The 17,988-nt window shown below is 44.9% G+C and overlaps 2 protein-coding genes across 3 annotated transcripts; one reads left to right on the top strand and one right to left on the bottom strand.

The window, feature by feature from the left end:
- Positions 1-432: 432 nt before the first annotated feature.
- On the bottom strand, positions 433-3,409 carry LOC149301744 (SLAM family member 9-like). Its single transcript, XM_089483588.1, has 4 exons — positions 3,355-3,409; positions 2,379-2,732; positions 945-1,247; positions 433-548 (listed from the first exon to the last, which is right to left on the bottom strand). Exons 1-4 carry the CDS (start codon positions 3,407-3,409, stop codon positions 433-435), a joined length of 828 nt encoding a protein of 275 aa, XP_089339714.1.
- A 2,580-nt stretch (positions 3,410-5,989) lies between these two features.
- Positions 5,990-17,537, top strand: LOC149301743 (SLAM family member 8-like). Of its 2 annotated transcripts, none has more exons than XM_089483351.1 (7): positions 5,990-6,079; positions 9,569-9,855; positions 10,813-11,157; positions 12,931-13,224; positions 13,653-13,775; positions 14,574-14,674; positions 15,813-17,537. In XM_089483351.1, exons 3-7 carry the CDS (start codon positions 10,836-10,838, stop codon positions 16,152-16,154), a joined length of 1,182 nt encoding a protein of 393 aa, XP_089339477.1. In that variant the 5' UTR covers positions 5,990-6,079; positions 9,569-9,855; positions 10,813-10,835; the 3' UTR covers positions 16,155-17,537. The 2 variants fall into 2 exon arrangements, with proteins under 2 accessions (XP_089339477.1, XP_089339478.1); XM_089483352.1 differs by lacking the exon at positions 5,990-6,079 and adding an exon at positions 8,558-8,623.
- Positions 17,538-17,988: the final 451 nt, after the last annotated feature.

Below are 17,988 nucleotides of genomic sequence, written 5' to 3'. Positions count from 1 at the left end.
AAGTCAAGCGAGACTTTGAGGTTTAGCCGACCACACTTTCCACTTTCTGTTGCTTTCCGGTCCAGCAAAAGGTACGGCTGTCCAAATTTGGCAACAAAACAACAGCAGAAAGAATGCCTCAGTAAACTTTTAATCCAAAACTAGCAATATGCACATGTGAAATGAAACAACCAGGTCAGGGAAGCCTTGCAGAAACAAGGGAAATATTGCATAGTTGAGCAAAAACATGACAAACCTTCTGGAGATGTTTTGGAAGGCTTTTTCCAAAATGCATCCAGGGATGACAAAGCAGGACAGTCCTTGACAAATGGGGACAGTTTGGGGACAAGCATCAACATATTATCATTTGGGGAAACCAAGTCCTGTTTTTAAAGGAGGCGGAGAGCCCAACACCGATAGACACCAGAGTTGCACCTCACCCTTCCTAGCCGCTCAGCTCTGGACCCGGTCTCTAATTTCCAGAAGATTCAAGAATGTGACGATGGATATCTCGAACACGAGGCCAATGGCAAAAATGATTCTGACCCAAGAGAAACAGTTCCGTGGCCCTAGAGAGAAAGAATGGGGGACAGAAGACCACTTGAGAAAGAAGGGAGGGCTGCAGAGTTTGGAGAAACTTCCGATTTGAATCACAGCTTCCAGGAAGCAATAGAGGAGAACTAATGGAAGGGATGCCACATTGAGGATGGAGGAAGCTTGTTAAATGCTGTTCTAGAGTTGGGGACATCGAGCAACATATTCAAACTACAGGAGAAAAGGTTCCCCTTCAACACTGAATGGATTTCATTGGAGGCTGGTGGAGTCGGCTTTTCTTTGGAGGTTTTTAAAGAGAGGCTGGGTGGCCATCTGTCCCAGGGAGGGGGGCTTGGATGGGGTCTTCCTGCATGGAAGACTTCTAACTCTATGAAGCTATGAAATGGGGATGGGGGCATTGAATGGCTCACCTGGATGGAGGCAGGTGCCAGTCAAGTCAATAGAGGTGGTCTTCTGATCGGCCGGATTGGAGACCAGGCAGGTGACATTGGAGTCCATTGGGTTGGAAAGGTTGGACAGGTGGAGGCTCCATCCCTTGGAGGAAAGTTGGTACCAGTCCAAACCTCCTTCTAAGGGTTCAATGGCATCTCCAGTTCTCCATGAGACGTTGAGTCCTGTCTTTTCAGACACCGAACACCGCAAGGTCACATTGCATTTGGATGAAGAGTCGGACGTTTCTTGGAGGAGAAGGATCCGTGGCTCTGGAACAGGATCTGTTATAAAGAGAGAAAAGACTCTCTTTGTCCATTTCCAGAGGAGGCAAAATAAATGGACAAATATTTAACTTTTTCCTTTGAAAAGATCTCCTTTATCTCTCCTGAGGCTGTCAAGGGGGCAATAGAAGTCTCCCATTAGAGGTCTTTGCATTTGGGGGGAGCTTGTGATGTACGCCTGCATCTGTAGGGGATGTGCACAAAACCGTTTCAAAATGCACAACTACATGGGCATAGTCATTTGTTTCCTCTAAAAGCTCAACTTGGCTTAAAAGGGGGGGGGGGGATATACAAAAATGTGTATATTGGGGGGATCTCCACAAATTTTCACACACAAAACAAAAGGAGGGGAAATTGCACAAAAATCTGACAGATATCCAGCATAGGATCAGAAGTCAGAATGGAAAGCTAGGTTTTGCATTTTTATAACCTAAAATAAAGAAATATTACAGTGGATCCTTGTTATACGCTGGGGTTTGGTTCCAAGATCCCCCGTGTATAACAAAATCTGTGTATGCTCAAGTCCCATTAAGTATAATGACATAGCAAAATGGTGTCCCTAATAAAAAATGGAACATCAAGGCAAATTTATACTTTTTTGGAACATTTTCAAACCGTGTATGCTTAAATCCATGTATAAAAAATCCGTGTATAAGAAGGACCGACTGTATATCTTTCTATCTCTCTTTCTATGTATATCTGTATATATAATATCTATCTATCTATCTGTCTATCTATCTATCTCTGGGATCTTTACTGAAGGAGCCCCAGAGATCCGTCTTAGGGATGGAAGGGACTCAAATGTCTCACGTTTGTATTTTCTCATTGCAATAATTATTCTGCTCTTCTCCAGACGAAGGAACAACTTTTCTCTTAGAAATCCATCCATTTCTCAAGGCTGCCTTGGGGTTGGGATGTACATTTAAATAGGGCTATATCTGGGGGAAAGGCATGCAAACGCCACTTGGTGAATGGAGGAGGGCTCTTGCAAAAACATTTGCCTTTGGGAATAAATATATACAAGTTTACAAGCAGGAAGGAGGAAAAATAATAACCTCACAGCCTAGGTTGAAATAAGGTGAGGAATTAATTAAGGTGAGTAATTAATAAGACGGTACAATAGCTACTTGCCATAAATCGTGAGATGGAAACAGTGCTCTTCAATCTTTACTGGACGAAGCCTAACCCGAGCTTTATAGTCTCCGCTGTCCTCCTTCTCCAAATTTCGGATCCTCAGCGTGCTCTCATTGACCACTTCCAACCGCAGCCCAAACCGGTCTTTGGGATCCGGACGCTCCAATTTCCCATCTCTCAATTCAGCAACGAATAATCCCTTTCCATTTTGTGGCTGGAAGTCCCATTCGACCCTTGTCACTTTTTCCGAAGGGGAAATGCTATTGACAGACAGCAAGACAGATCTTCCCAGGACCCCACTGACCTGACAGAGAGGAGTCTGCACTGGAGCATTTATGGCACCTTTAAAAACTGTGGGAAAGGATGGATGAAGAGAGAAAAGGAAAAGAAGTAATATCAGATAGAAGGATGGAAATTTCTGCCTGAGAGGCTCCCACCAGAACACCTTTCTGAATGTGTGGATGACATTAAAAACCCTAGAAGGTCCCTGGCTTTATTCCTGTTCTTTCTGATTTTAGTTTGAAGACACACTTCAATTATCCCAGAATGTTTTCTTTCAGGTCCTGGTCTTCCAATTCTTTCCAATGTTAAACTGGGGTTTAAAAAAGCACCCAGCTGGCAAACTGGTGATGCCTCTGAGGGAAAGCACCCCAGTTTCGGTTGGTGAGGCCATGAGAGACCATGCTGGTTTTCAAAATTGCATTGGTTGCATTTATTAATTTCTTCCCGAGAGCCGCCTTTGGTCCCACACCATGAGCAAGGCAGCATATAACATTATTTAAACAAGCAAGCAAACAAGCAAGCAGGCATGCTCCATCTTCCATGTGACAGCCATTCGGAGATTTAAAGACAGCAGCCATAAATATCCCCTCAACACCTTTTCTTTTCCAGGCCCAACACCCCCAATTCCCTCATTTACAATGCAATCTATTGAAATCCTTCTGCCCCATCCCTGGTTTTCTCCATCATTTACCTGGGAACCGGAGAGTTAAAACCAAAAATGGAAGCCAAGAGCAGGGAAAGCCCATCCTCACTTTCTATCTTTCCACCTTCTCTCCTCAAAGCAGAAAGCTCTCTTGTCCGCAGCCCTTTCAGATGCTTTCTCTTCGCTCTTTGGCCACCTCCTGCTTCACTTTCAGGCTTCTGAACCGCAGCAGTTTCCTCTGAGAGGCCTTTGACATGTCACACAAGATTCGCAAGAGGAACATCACTTTCCTTCTCACAGTTTCTGGCACCATAAGACCTTGCTTCATTCCTTGATGCTGGACCAAGGTTGGATGGAGGGATCCAATGGCTGCAAACCAGTGGCACATGTCAGGGCTGTTGTGCCAGAGACGGGACCTCTGAAACCTCTCCAAAAACCAAAAACTTCTCAACATTGTCAAGTTGAGCATCATCAAAACACCATGCACAACACCAGGAACAAAATGTGCAGATATGGAAGGCAGGCAGTGTTTTGCGAAATATGGGGAAAAACCTCTGAATGGCCAGAAGTACTGGGCAGCAGAAGAGGTGCCTCAAGAGGAGAATTTGGAAATGTTGCTTTAAAAAAACAACTACCAAATCTTTCAGCCAAAGTGGTGGATACTGGAAGTTGTAGCTTCCAACAAAAATAAAACTTTCTCTGACCTAAGGTTATGTAGTTAATCTATGGTCATTACGTTTCTCTTCTTAATATTGTTCAGACCTGAATCCTCGCTTCTCTTTGCTGTGTTGAGAAACTGGAGCCATGTGTCCAAAGGAGGGAGACCAAAATGGAGAAGGGTCTGGAAACATGAAGCCCCCCTTTGAGGAGAGACTGAGGGAACTGGGGATGTTTGGCCTGGAGAAGAGAAGGTTAAGAGGGGATATGAGAGCCCTGTCTTATCCTATCCTATCCTATCCTATCCTATCCTATCCTATCCTATCCTATCCTATAATCATAAAACTGCTGTGATGCAGCAGCTAAGAAGGGCAATGCAATTTTAAGTTGCATCAATAGAAGTATAGTGCCCCTCTATTCTGCTTTGGTCAGGCCTAACTTGGAATAATCCTGTGTCCAGTTCTGGGCACCACAATACAAAAAGGACAAGGTTGTATGTACAGCGCTGTGTAAATTTACAGTGCTTTATAAATAAAGAATAATAATAATAATAATAATAATAATAATAATAATAATAATAGAGAAACTGGAGCCATGTGCCCAAAGGAGGACCACTAAAATGGTGAAGGGTCTGGAAACCATGAAGTCCTGAGGAAGGACTTAGGGAGCTGGGTATGTTTAGCCTGGAGAAGAAAAGGTTAAGAGGGGATATGACAGCCCTGTTTAAGTATTTGAAGGAATGCCATACTGAGGATGGAGGAAGCTTTTTTTCTGCTGCTCCAGAGAATAGGACACAATGGAGCAATGGAGGCAAGCTCCAGGAAAAGAGATTCCAGCTCAACATTAGGAGGAATTTCCTGACAATAAAAGAGCTCTTCAACAGTGGAAGATGCAGCTTTTGAAAGTGGTGGAGTCTCCTTCCTTGGAGGCTGTCTTTAAACCGAGGCTGGATGGCCATCTGTCAATGGGAATGCTTTGACTGAGAGTTCCTGCATGGCAGGAAGGGGTTGGACTGGATGGCCCTTGGGGTCTCTTCCAACTCTACAGTTCTATGATTCTGTGGTCCCTGGGTCTTCTTACCTGACTTGCACCATGATTGATTTTTGATATGGGAATGAATTAGCTCAATAGGAGCAGTAACAGGCAGAGGGGAGTCCAAGAGATGCCAATGGCACCAGAATGACGTCCTAAAGAGGGGGGTTTAAATTTGAATTAAAATTAAATAAAAAACACCAATGAAAACCCCACTGTTCCCCAAAGTCTGTGGCATTCACCCGTGTCCTTTTAAAACACCAAAGAGATGGAGGGAGTGGGTAAAGGCTCATTCGGAGGAGAAAGGACAGGACCCAGTTTTTGTTTTTTTTAAAATTCATTTTAAAATTTAAATGTTTATTTTTTAAAATATATATACTGTATATAATTTTTTTAAATTAAAAAATAAATAAATATTATGATGCTATTATGATGCTGTTTTTAGAGAAAGTATTTAAAAACATTGCACTTTACCAAATTTTCACTTTATTCATGTGAAATTATGTTCCCGTAAATACATTTAGGTTGTGTGTGTATATACCACTGTAACTTAAAGGTATAATTTAAGGTGTGTCTCTCTCACAGCTTATAGGCGGGCCTTGCCTTCCATGGTTTTCAGTTTACACAGAAGACAAGCCCTGGCAGAAATAATGGGGCGCGTACTTGCACCGCACGCCCTATGCATCGCCACGAGCATGCGCCACATTATTTTCTATGGGGCTTGAGCATACGCCCTTTTCCCCATATGGGGGGGAAGGGTCTGGAACGGATTCCCCGTGAATGGGGAGGGAAGATTACACATTCAGTGATCTATGGGAATTATGGTTAATGAGTAACATGAGTGCAAAAAAGCATGGCTAAGGTGTGTATGGTGTGTGTATGGTGTGATATGGGAGGCGGTCCATGGGTAGGCAGCACCAGAATCAGGTGATTCGAATCCTGATGAAACCACTCATCTGGGCTCTTACGGAGTCTTTTAACCTACAAACTCCAGAGTGCAAGGTCTTATTGCTACAATTAATAGGATTCCTGCACTCACACAAAGGCACGCTCGCACCCTTGGCCAAGAGCTAATGAAATGAAGGTAGGTTCAAATGGGAAGCAATTGGAAGGGTCAGGCTGGCAACCTCAAGGCTGGGCCACTCTACATTGGGCTACCTTTGTACCGAAACTCCCACTGGTCCAGAATATGGCACCTAGATTACTTACAGCTGACTTTCTAATTAGTATCTTTTAAAGCAGTAGGCCCCAAATATTTTTGGGTCACCCCTCCCCTTTCCTGATGCAGTTTAACCCCATTTGAGCTGCCATGGTGCCTTCCTACAGGAATCCAAGGATTTGATAGTTATTGCAGGGCAGAACGCAGAAGACTGTGTAAACTTACACATCCCAGGATCCCATAGTCTGGAGGGGCAGCACTTAAAGGGTTGCATTATTCCTCCAGTATAGATGCACCCTCAGTTGAGTCTTTCAATATGGTTTGGTGCACATCCCTTAAAGACGCCTGAATGCATCACATGCTCCCAGGCCGCGTGGCGCATGGAGGAGGGGGGAGGAGAAAAAGGAAGTGGAGGAAGAGGAGAAGGAAGAGAAGGGAGGAGGAGAAGAAGGAAGTGGAGAAGGAAGAGAAGGGGGGAGGAGAAGAAGGAAGTGGAGGAAGAGAAGGGGGGAGGAGAAGAAGGAAGTGGAGGAAGAGGAGAAGGAAGAGAAGGGGGAAGAGAAGAAGGAAGTGGAGGAAGAGAAGGAAGAGAAGGGGGAGGAGAAGAAGGAAGTGGAGGAAGAGGAGAAGGAAGAGAAGGGGGAGGAGAAGAAGGAAGTGGAGGAAGAGGAAAAGGAAGAGAAGGGGGGAGGAGAAAGGAGGAGGAGGAAGAGAAGGGGGGAGGAGAAGAAGGAGGAGGAGGAGGAGGAAGAGAAGGGGGGGAGGAGAAGAAGGAAGTGGAGGAAGTGGAGAAGGAAGAGAAGGGGGAGGAGAAGAAGGAAGTGGAGGAAGAGGAGAAGGAAGAGAAGGGGGAGGAGAAGAAGGAAGTGGAGGAAGAGGAGAAGGAAGAGAAGGGGGGAGGAGAAGAAGGAAGTGGAGGAAGAGGAAAAGGAAGAGAAGGGGAGGAGGAGGAGGAGGAAGAGAAGGAGGAGGGACTAGAAGAAGGAAGAGGAGGAGGGGGGAGGAGAAGAAGGAGGAGGAGGAGGAAGAGAAGGAGGGGGGACTAGAAGAAGGAAGAGGAGGAGGGGGGAGGAGAAGAAGGAGGAGGAGGAGGAGGAAGAGAAGGAGGGGGGACTAGAAGAAGGAAGAGGAGGAGGGGGAGGAGAAAAAGGAGGAGGAGGAGGAGGAAGAGGGGAGGAGAAGAAGGAAGAGGAGGGGGGAGGAGAAGGAGGAGGAGGAAGAGGAGGAGGGGGGACTAGAAGAAGGAAGAGGAGGAGGGGGGGAGAAGAAGAAGGAGGAGGAGGAGGAGGAAGAGAAGGAGGGGGGACTAGAAGAAGGAAGAGGAGAAGGGGGGAGGAGAAGGAGGAGGAGGAGGAGGAGGAAGAGAAGGAGGGGGGACTAGAAGAAGGAAGAGGAGGAGGGGGGAGGAGAAGGAGGAAGAGGAGGTTGAGAGGAGGAAGAGGAGGAGGGGGAGGAGAAGGAGGAGGAGGAGGAAGAAGAGGGGAGGAGAAGAAGGAAGAGGAGGGGGGAGGAGGAGGAGGAGGAAGAGGAGGAGGGGGAGGAGAAGAAGGAGGAGGAGGAGGAAGAGAAGGAGGGGGGACTAGAAGAAGGAAGAGGAGGAGGAGGAGGAGGAAGAGGAGGAGGGGGAGGAGGAGGAGGAGGAGGAAGAGAAGGAGGGGGAGGAGAAGAAGGAAGAGGAGGAGGAGGAGGAGGGGAGGAGAAGAAGGAAGAGGAGGAGGAGGAGGAGGAAGAGGAGGAGGGGGAGGAGGAGGAGGAGGAGGAAGAGAAGGAGGGGGAGGAGAAGAAGGAAGAGGAGGAGGGGGAGGAGGGGGAGGAGGAGGAGGAGGAGGAGGAAGAGGAGGAGGGGGGAAGAGAAGAAGGAAGAGGAGGAGGAGGAAGAGAAGGAGGGGGAGCAGAAGGAGGAGGAGGAGGAGAAGGAAGAGAAGGAGGGGGAGGAGAAGAAGGAGGAGGAGGAGAAGGAAGAGAAGGAGGGGGGAGGAGAAGAAGGAGGAGGAGGAAGAGGAGGAGGAGGGAGCAGAAGGAGGAGGAGGAGGAGGGAGCAGAAGGAGGGGGAAGAGAAGAAGGAAGAGGAGGAAGAGGAGGAGGGGGAGGAGAAGAAGGAGGAGGAGGAAGAGAAGGAGGGGGGGAGGACAAGAAGGTGGTAGAGGAAGAGGAGGAGGGGGAAGAGAAGAAGGAAGAGCAGGAAGAGGAGAACGAAGAGGAGGGGGAGGAGAAGGAGGAGGAGGGGAAGAAGGAAGAGGAGAGGGGGAGCAGAAGGAGGAGGAGGAGGTGGAGGAGGAAGAGAAGAAGGGGGGAGGAGAAGAAGGAAGAGGAGGAAGAGGAGAAGGAAGAGGAGGAGGGGGAGGAGGAGAAGGAGGAGGAAGAGGAGGAGGGGAGGAGGGGGAGCAGAAGGAGGAGGAGGAGGAAGAGAGGAAGGGGAAGCAGAAGAAGGAGGAGGAAGAGGAGGAGGGGGAGCAGAAGGAGCAGGTGGTGAGTGGCCAGAGGCCTCAAGGTTTTTTTAAATTTTATTTTGTGTGCTTTAAGTGCTAACAAGTCTCCTTTGCTTTGATAATGATAGTGATGATGATGATGATGATGATGATGATGATGATGATGAGAGTCAGCTTGAGAGGCATGCAGGCACTGTTTCAGAAGCCAAGAGAGTGTCACCTTCCAAAGTGTGTTTTGGGTGCCTTTAATGCTAACAAGTCTCCCTGCTTTGACAATGATAGTGTGATGATGATGATGATGATGATGATGATGATGATGATGATGATGATATGAGTCAGCTTGAGAGGCATGCAGGCACTGTTTCTGAAGCCGAGAGAGTGTCACCTTCCAAAGTGTGTTTTGGGTGCTTTTAATGCTAACAAGTCTCCCTTGTTTTGACAGTGATAGTGTGATGATGATGATGATGATGATGATGATGATGATGATGTTGATATGAGTCAGTTTGAGAGGCATGCACGCACTGTTTCTGAAGCCAAGAGAGTGTGACTTTCCAAAGTGCCTTTTCTGTGTGTTTTTGGTTCTTTAATGGTGATATTGATATCAGCAAGCCTCTGAGGCAAGGCCAATGTAAATTGCTGTGATTTTTACAAACTCATGCGCAGTGAAGAAAAACCAAAGTCCCTTGACCAAGTACACACTTTTGAGACGTACACTTGGTGCAAGAACGGTGAAACCACCTTGACATGTTCAATATGCATAGCCATGTTAAACCATGCTAAGTGTTAAACCCAAGGGGTTTGGTTGCTCAAAAAGGTTGCCTATGCAAAGATCTCATGGAGAGCAGAGGTATTTTCTCTCCCCGTGATTTCATCATTTCCTGGAGGAGAGATGAAGGAGTTATTTCCAAAGTAAAACATTAACCCAAGGAATTGATCTCCCTCTCCTTAGAAGAGATGACTGGCATCTTTTCTCCATTTCTAACAGATCCTGTTCCGGAGCCACAAATTCTTCTCCTCCAAGAAAGCTTTGATTCTTCATCTGGGTGCGAGGTGACCTTGCAGTGTTCAGTGGCCAAAAAGGGAGGACTCAGGGTCTCCTGGAGAACTGGCGTTGCCCTCAAGCCCTTAGACGGGGTCCAGACTGGCATTGGCTCTCCTCCAAGGGCCTCCATCTGTCCAACCCAACCGACACCATTTTCTTTTGACTGGGCACTAATCTGGGGGATTGGAAGAGTGCCTCCATTGACTTGACCAACACCGGTTTCTGTCCAGGTGAGCCATCCTCCTAATGTTGAGCTGGAATCCCTTTTCCTGGAGCTTCCATCCATTGCTCCATTGAGTCCTATTCTCTGGAACAGCAGAAAACAAGCTTGCTCCCTCCTCAATATGGCATCCCTTTAAGTATTTAAACAGGGCTATCATAGCACCTCTTAACCGTCTCTTCTCCAGGCTAAACATCCTCAGGGCTTTATAATTTCCACACCTTCCATCATGGGGAAAAGCCTCCACTTAGAAAATCCCCTGGATGTATTTATTATCACGTCGATCATTGCCAGAATGCCAAGCCAGTCTTACCTGGGGGGAGTTGGGATTTTTCCTACCTCTTTGTGATATTTCCTCAACCTCCTAGTTATTTGTGAGGCTCCCTTAACCCCCACCATACTAATGTGTCCTTTTAAATCGATGTGTGTTTTAATTGATGTTGTGCGTTCTGTTAATTGTTGTTGTTCTCTGCCTTGATCCATGGGGAGGGGTGGGTGAGAAATATATTATTGTTATTAATACTGTTCCAATTTGGTTGTCCTATTGACAGGGTTGCTATAAGTCAGCAGTAAACAACAACAAAAAGAAAATTGGAATAACAACAACTACTACTACTACTACTATTACTCCGCTTAGTTCCTGTAAATCCATGATATTACCTCTCTGGGTTTATCCATCCAGTGATTTTATACTAGGTTAAAATAAACTGACCTGGGGAACTGGAAGCAGAAAGAAAATATCCCAAGATAATCAAAGTGTGTTTGGATTTGCAAAATAAAATCAGAAAGAACGGGAACAAAACTGGGAATTTTCTGGTCCTTTAAAGATCTGGCCTATCATCCACGGATTCTGCAGGGCTTTTTGGTGGGAGGATCTCAAGCAGAAATGTCTATCCTTTGTCCTTCTGTTTGACATTCCTTCCTTTCCTTTTCTCTCTGCATCCATCTGTTCCCACCATTTTTAAAGGTGCCATAAATAATCCAGTGCAGATGCCTTTCCATTGGGTCGATGGGGTCCTGAGAAGATCCGTCTTGCTGTCCGTCAATGACATTCCCCCATCAGAAAAAGTGGTAAACGTCCAATGGGACTTCCACCCACAAAATGGGACAGGATTAATCATGGCTGAATTCAGAGATGGGAAATGGGAGCGACTGGAGCCCAAAGACCGGTTTGGGCAACGATTGCAAATGGTCAATGAGACCATGCTGAGGATCCAAAATTTGAAGAAGTGGGACAGCGGACTCTATAAAGTTCGTGTTAGGCTTCATCCGGCAAAGATTCAAGACCACACTTTCCATCTAAAAGTCTATGGTAAGTCATTATTGCACCATCTATATCATTCATTAGTTATTTTGCTTTCTCCAACAGTCTGGCTGTGAAGCTGAAGAGGAACATAGATCAATGCTCTATTCCTTACAGGGTTCTTCAAGCAGCCATTCATGGAGACTCCCATCAGGATGAGAAAAACTCTCTTTCCTCCTCCTCTTACTTGATACTAGGTTGTGAGGCTCTTTCTCACCTTCCTGCTTGGGAATTTGTGTCTGTTTATTCCAAAAGGGACATATTTTAATGAGCATTTCCCCCAAAATGTACATATCATTGTATCATTTTCCCCACTGAGTTCAACTAATATGGTTTGCATTAAAAATACCCCTAGTTAAGGTGTATCAACACGGTAGAAATGATGCAGTTTGACCCCCCCAGCCCACCCCTTAAGCTGCCATAGCTCCATTCTACAGATTCCTGGGATTTGTAGCTCGGTGAGAAACCAGCACTCTTTGGCAGAGGACTCTCAGAAACCTGTAAAATGACAAATTCCAGTATTCCACAGGATGCAACTTCATCGGTTAAAGTCACGTCAAAGTTGTGCATTTCAAAATGGTTTTGTGTACATCTCCTACAGATGCCTGTATACATTGCAAGTCTTTTAAAAAATGCACAGATCTCTGATGGGAAACGCCTGTGGTTCCCTTGCCAGAGACGAAGGAGATATTTTCTTTCTTTTTTAATTGCTATTTTTGCTTTTCTTACAAACATACATACGTAGACTAATTACATAACACATTAATAAGACATAACTCAAGTTGACATGACACCTCTCATCACTACATATCTAAAATAACATATAACATAAAACATACAAGGCACTTCCCATTGCTCAGTTCTCCTACATTTCTTGTGAATAGTATTCTTTGTTTTATCTTAAGCTTAAATTTTTAACTGTAGTGACCCTTCATCACAAACATAAAAATTTCCCTTAAGTTTTATCACAGAACGATAAGCGTAATCTTATTCCCCACAGTTTCGGGAGAGAAAAAATTTACTTTAGTTTTATAATCATATAAATAAACCTTTGTATCGTTTTTCTTCTTAGCCATTCTAATAAGTTCTATAACTTTTCATTTTAACAAATTCTTAAGTGATTTGTTTTCCTCCTTGCATAGCTCTACTTCTACCAAATATAATATTCTACCTTGTCTATCATTCTTTTCTTATTTACAAATGTACAATATACAATGTAAACATTCAGATATTGGCTGAGCTTTTTCAGATATGAGACATAGAAGGTATATTACTTCATATCAGTACGATGTCTTTCCGTCTCCTTTTTATGTATAAGTAGAATGGTTGCCATTCTTCTTTTATACAATCTTCGTTTTTCTCTTTAGTCCACCAAGTTATCCTGTCCAGTTCTGCCATTTCCAAAACTTTCATCAGCCATTTTTCCACAGAGGGTGCTTGATTCCACTTCCAGAATCTTGCGTATACAATTCTAGCGCATGTGAACAAATAAAACAAGACTTTGCCATATTTTTTCCCCACATTACCCTCAAACATGCCTAGCAGACATACTTCAGGAGTCAATGGAATTTGAATGTTAAGTTCTTTCGTAATTATTTCATACACATTCAACCAAAATTGCTTAGCTATTTCACAGGTCCACCACATGTGGTAGTAGGTCCCTTTTGATTTTAGACACTTCCAACATTCAGGAGATATTTTCAAGGGGAAATATTAACCCAAGGGATTTATTTCTTGCCCTCTGGGAAAGGATGAACTGAGTCTCTTCTCTCTTTATAACAGATCCTGTTCCAAAGCCACAGATTAGTGCCCTCCAAGAAACGACTGACTCTTCATCTGGATGCAACATGATCTTGCAATGTTCTGTGCCTGAAAAGAGAGGACTGAATGTCTCCTGGAGAATTGGGGATACCCTCAAGCCCTTAGAAGGGGGTCCGGACCGGTACCAGCTCTCCTCTAAGGGATGGCACCTCCACCTGTCCGACCCAATGGACTCCAGCGTCACCTGTCTGGTCTCCAATCCGGCTGATCAGAAAATGGCCTCCTTTGACTTGACCAGCAACTGCTCCCATCAAGGTGAGCCTCCTAATGTTCCCTCTCCCTACTTCTGGAATCATAGAGTTGGAAGAGACCCCAAAAAGGGCCATCCAGCCCAACCCCATTCTGCCATGCAGCAATACAGAAACTTCAAGGGCCATGTGTTTAGATGTCTAAATATATGTTATTTGGTTTATTATTGTGTCTATGTTTACATATTTAATCAAAATATTTTTTAAAAAAAATATTATTTTCAAAAAAAGGAGAAAAATAATTTGTAAGGCAATATGATTCACAGTCCTGCATTTTGTCAAGACATTGTTATTGTTGTTCTTCTTGGTTAAAATGGCAAGGAGTGATCTCCATGCAGGCAGAGGCCATTCCTTGGGTCCATGTTGGATTTGGGGAGACAAAAGGGTCTTAAAGACTGGGAAATGAATTTTAAACGACATGGTTGTTCCTTGCAGGTGGCAATTTCTCTTCTTCCCCTTTGCAATGGCGAGTCTTTCCCTTTGCAATTGTGATTACGATTCTGTTGGTGGCAGGCTTCTGGATTTGGAAGAAATGTTGGAAACAGCCTGACAGCAAAGGTAAGTCAATTCTTTCTGCTCAGGGTGCTCATATGGCCTAACTGCAAAGGAGGACAAGGCACTGCAAAATGTAAGGCGTATGGAGGGATGCAAGCTTTGCAACCTGCTTGTCTTTTTTTCATTAGGAGGAGAAACATCCATTCTGCCTCAACAGTTCACTTTCCCTTCTTATGTTCTGCCCTATGAAGCTCCCTTGGGTCCCCATCTTCCCATTGCCTCACCTGGGTTTCCCAGACCAACCAACCCATGATCCACTAGTGGGAACTGGGTTGTTAACCCCAGAATGCCCTAGATCAGTGATGGTGAACCTTTTAGAGGCTGAGTGCCCAAACTGCAACGCAAGACCCACTTATTTATTGCAAAGTGTCTTGTCCCTCTGGCTTTCTAGTAACAAACTCTGGCAAACCCTGAGCTGGGGCGACAGCACATGTGCCCACAGAGAGGGCTCTGAGTGCCACCGCTGGCATGCGTGCCATAGGTTTGCCATCATTGCCCTAGGTAAAAGTCATGGCTTAGGGGCCTGATTCCACCCCTTGCTGTAAGGAGGTCCTGGGCCAAGATGCTTTCCTCTCCTGTATACCACTTGCTTGCTGCATCCATTGGAATCCCAGAGTAGCAATGAGTGCCAGTTTTTGGTACCGAAGGAAGTCTTGTTGGCTTGGAATATTTAGCCATCCCTGTCTGAGAACAGTTGGAGGGCATGCCAGACTCTTCCCATTGGTGTTGTGAAATTTTGGCTCTTGCTCCGTTTATTCTTGGCTATGTGAACCTCACAGAAAGTAATATGCTTCCTCTTAGATTCTGCAGTGGACTCTGCCTTGGAAGTGAATAAGGCTCCTGAAGTTCAGTACATGGAGGTCCAAAGCCCATGGCACCCCTCAGAAGGGGACAGTGACCAGGTGAGATTGTGGTTCAGTGATGGGCAAGATTTGGGTATTCAGCACCAGGATCTTTTAGCACTTTCTCCTAAGTGCTCAGAGTCTAGTTTTTGGAGCACTAGACCCTCCAGCTCTCCTCCTTTGACAGCCCTGGTTTCCTTGGCAAGTTTTTTTCAGAGATGATTTGACACTGTGGCCTTCCCTTCTGGTTGAGAAAGAATGAATTGCCCAAGTGGGTTTCTGTGGCCAGGTGAGGATTCGAACCCTGGTCTGCTGGGATGCTGGCACCCTGCAGGGTTAATGCAAAATCTGGCTCTATTGTTATGGAATCCTGGGATTTGTAGTAGATAAACAAACTATAACAACAACAACAACAACATTTTCCCTGTCCATTAGACTACTGTTGCTTAAAGGAGATTACATATACTTTCATAACTTTTGTAATCGCAATAAAAGCTACATTGAGAAGCAGCAATTACGGGACGGCCCTGAAGCTGTCCAAAGTCGAAAGTGAGATAATATTTTATGACTATGAATAAGTGCCATATCATGTAAATTATTAATTATTTTATGTAAAAGTGTAATAAAAACAGCCCTTGTCTATACTATCCCTGAGAGTGTTAGGAGATATTCCATATTTTTCTTCTTTGGCTGAAGGGGAGCCCAACTCCTGAACTGGAAAATGGAGGTTCCTCCATCAGCAGTTCGTAAAATGTGGGGCATGCATCCAGGATATAGAGCTCTCTGTTTGTGATGAGTATCAGCTTTCCAAAAACCTGTCAAGGATGTCAATCTTTACATTATGGAGGGACCGGGTTGGACTTTTGGAAGTTTATTTAGGGACCCCCAGATGCTTCTAGGGTAGAAAGGAGGGCTGGATGAGGAATCTGGAAGACCTAGGTTCGAATCCCTGCTCAGCCATGGAAACCCACAGGGTGACGTTGGTCAAGTCACACTTTCTCAGCCTCAAAGTCATACTCTCTCAGCCTCAGAGGGCAGCCAGGGCAAACTTCCCTTGAATAAATCCAGCTAAGAAAACCTTAGAAGAGGGTTGCCATAAGATGGAGTCATGGCATGTAGCATCATCAACAACAGCCACCAACTGCAAGGGAAGTCATTGGCATTTTAAGATTTCAACATTGGTTTTTCTTTTTTCCAGGAACTCTGCTTGGACTCTGAACAGAGACTGATGGCAACAACAAGCTCCAGCCATCTTTCTAACCAGGACATAAGACATTGTCAGTCTCAATGGAGACAAGGATGCCCTCCCTGCTTGACTGCAACATTTTCCAACATGCAGGAAGAACTACATTGTCCTCCTTATAGAATCACAGTATCATGGAATCCTGGAATTGGAAGAGGCCCCCCAAAAAGGCCCTTATCCAGTCCAGCCCCCTTCTTCTGCCCTGCAGGAACTCTCCCTCAAAGCACACCCATTCACAGATGGACATCCAGCCCCTACTTAAAGACCTCCAAGGAGGGAAACTACACCATTCTCTAAGGGAGTGTCTTCCATTGTCCTTGAAGCAATAGGTGCATCTGGACTGTAACAGATACATACCTTTATTTAATACATACATATTGTCAGAATCCACCTTCAGTCAGGCATATAGGGTGTCTTCTGCCAGATAGAGAGAGAGAGAGAGAGAGAGAGAGATAAACAGTAACGTTGAGAAGAGTGGGGGATGCCGCCATGGGGACTAAGCCGGATGGTCACGTAGGGCATGGCAGTAGGCAGTTTATGAGGGGTTATTGGGAATCTGAAACAAAAACTGTATACAGCCTTAGATCTCTACTTGATAGAAGCGCCAGGAACCAAATGATCAACCCCCCTCCCTTCCCTCCTACAGATCAAAGAAAGGGATTCTACATCAAAGGCAGAAATGCTGGGAACCCACTCAAAGGGAGGAGTTGGGGGAAATTTTAAGGTTCTGACTTCATTTGGGACCCTCAGTTTTGGCAAAAACGTGGCGAGAATACTTTGTTCCAATTCCTTCAATAAATTTTCTGTATCATCTAAAGTTTGTTGTGGATTTTTGGGCAGAGTATTTCCAGAGTCTCACACATATATTGCTAACACAGCCTAAGATTTATATTTATATATGAGAATATATATATATATGTATGTATGTGTGTATATATGTGTGTATTCACTACTAGATATGATCAGCAGCTTTAAACAGTTTGCCAGTCCTAAGATGCCACCTTCAAACATTCCAACACATACAACAAAGTAAAGGTTGTATGTACATATCATCAATGTGCATGTAACTAATTACTAAATTAAATGACTTAATCTAAACTCTTTACCTCATCATGACACAACCCCGAATGAATAAATGAATGAAGGGGATTTCTGACAAGAAGAAGGGAAAAAGTAAGCAGAAAGTAGTTATAGGTGAATGAAAAAGGAAAGTATGGAAGGAGAGTTGGACCAGAAGGAAAGAAAGTAAAAGGGAAGAAGAGAGAGAGGAAAGAAAGGAAGAAGCAGTATAAGAAGGATAAAGATTAAGGAATAACTGGATCACGGGGGAAGAAAGTAGGAAGGATAGTTAATGTCATTTTTTCATTTAGTATTATTTACTCCCCCCCCCCCCCTTTTTGTTTAACTTTAAGAGATTAATGATTGTATATTTGATGTGCCTTTAGGTTTGGTTATGTTTTTCACAAATGGTGTTTTTGCGTTTGTTTCCCACATTTGAATATTGGCTGCATGTGTGTTTCAGTCACTTGGCAGCAGTGGCAATGTTTTTGAGTGCAATAAAATCCGCTTGCAATTCGAAACACGACTGTATCCCATCGGGGATAAGACACTTTTTAAATCAGGGGTAGGCAACCTTTTTGACCCAGGGGCCGGGTTGCTGTCCCTCAGACAACTGGGGGGGCCGAAGCCAAAAAATAAATAATTAAATTATATATATGTGTGTGTGTGTGTGTGTGTGTGTGTGTGTGTGTATATATATATATATATATATATATATATCTCGGGATAAATGTAGGACAAAATTTTCAAATGGAGGACATTTTTTTTAAAAAATGCATGTTTCTCAGGCTTCTATAGACAATCGCCCCCCTTGCCCGCTGCTTGCCCCCACTTGCTCCCCCTTGCCCCCCTTGCCCACCGCTTGCCTCCGCTTGCTCCCCTTGCCTGCTGCTTGCCTTCCCTTGTCCACCGCTTGCTCCCCTTGCCTGCCGCTTGCTCCCCCTTGCCCCCCCTTGCCCACTGCTTGCCCCCACTTGCTCCCCTTTCCTGCCGCTTGCCTTCCCTTGTCCGCCGCTTGCCCCCCTTGCTCGCTGCTTGCCCACCTCATTGGTGCCCTAAATTCCCAAGATGG

The sequence above is a fragment of the Sceloporus occidentalis genome, unplaced genomic scaffold, assembly GCF_023333645.1.
Source record: "Sceloporus occidentalis isolate IW3139 unplaced genomic scaffold, rSceOcc1.0.p SCAF_20, whole genome shotgun sequence".
Lineage (NCBI taxonomy): Eukaryota > Metazoa > Chordata > Lepidosauria > Squamata > Phrynosomatidae > Sceloporus > Sceloporus occidentalis.
This window is presented reverse-complemented; position numbering and strand designations above follow the sequence as displayed.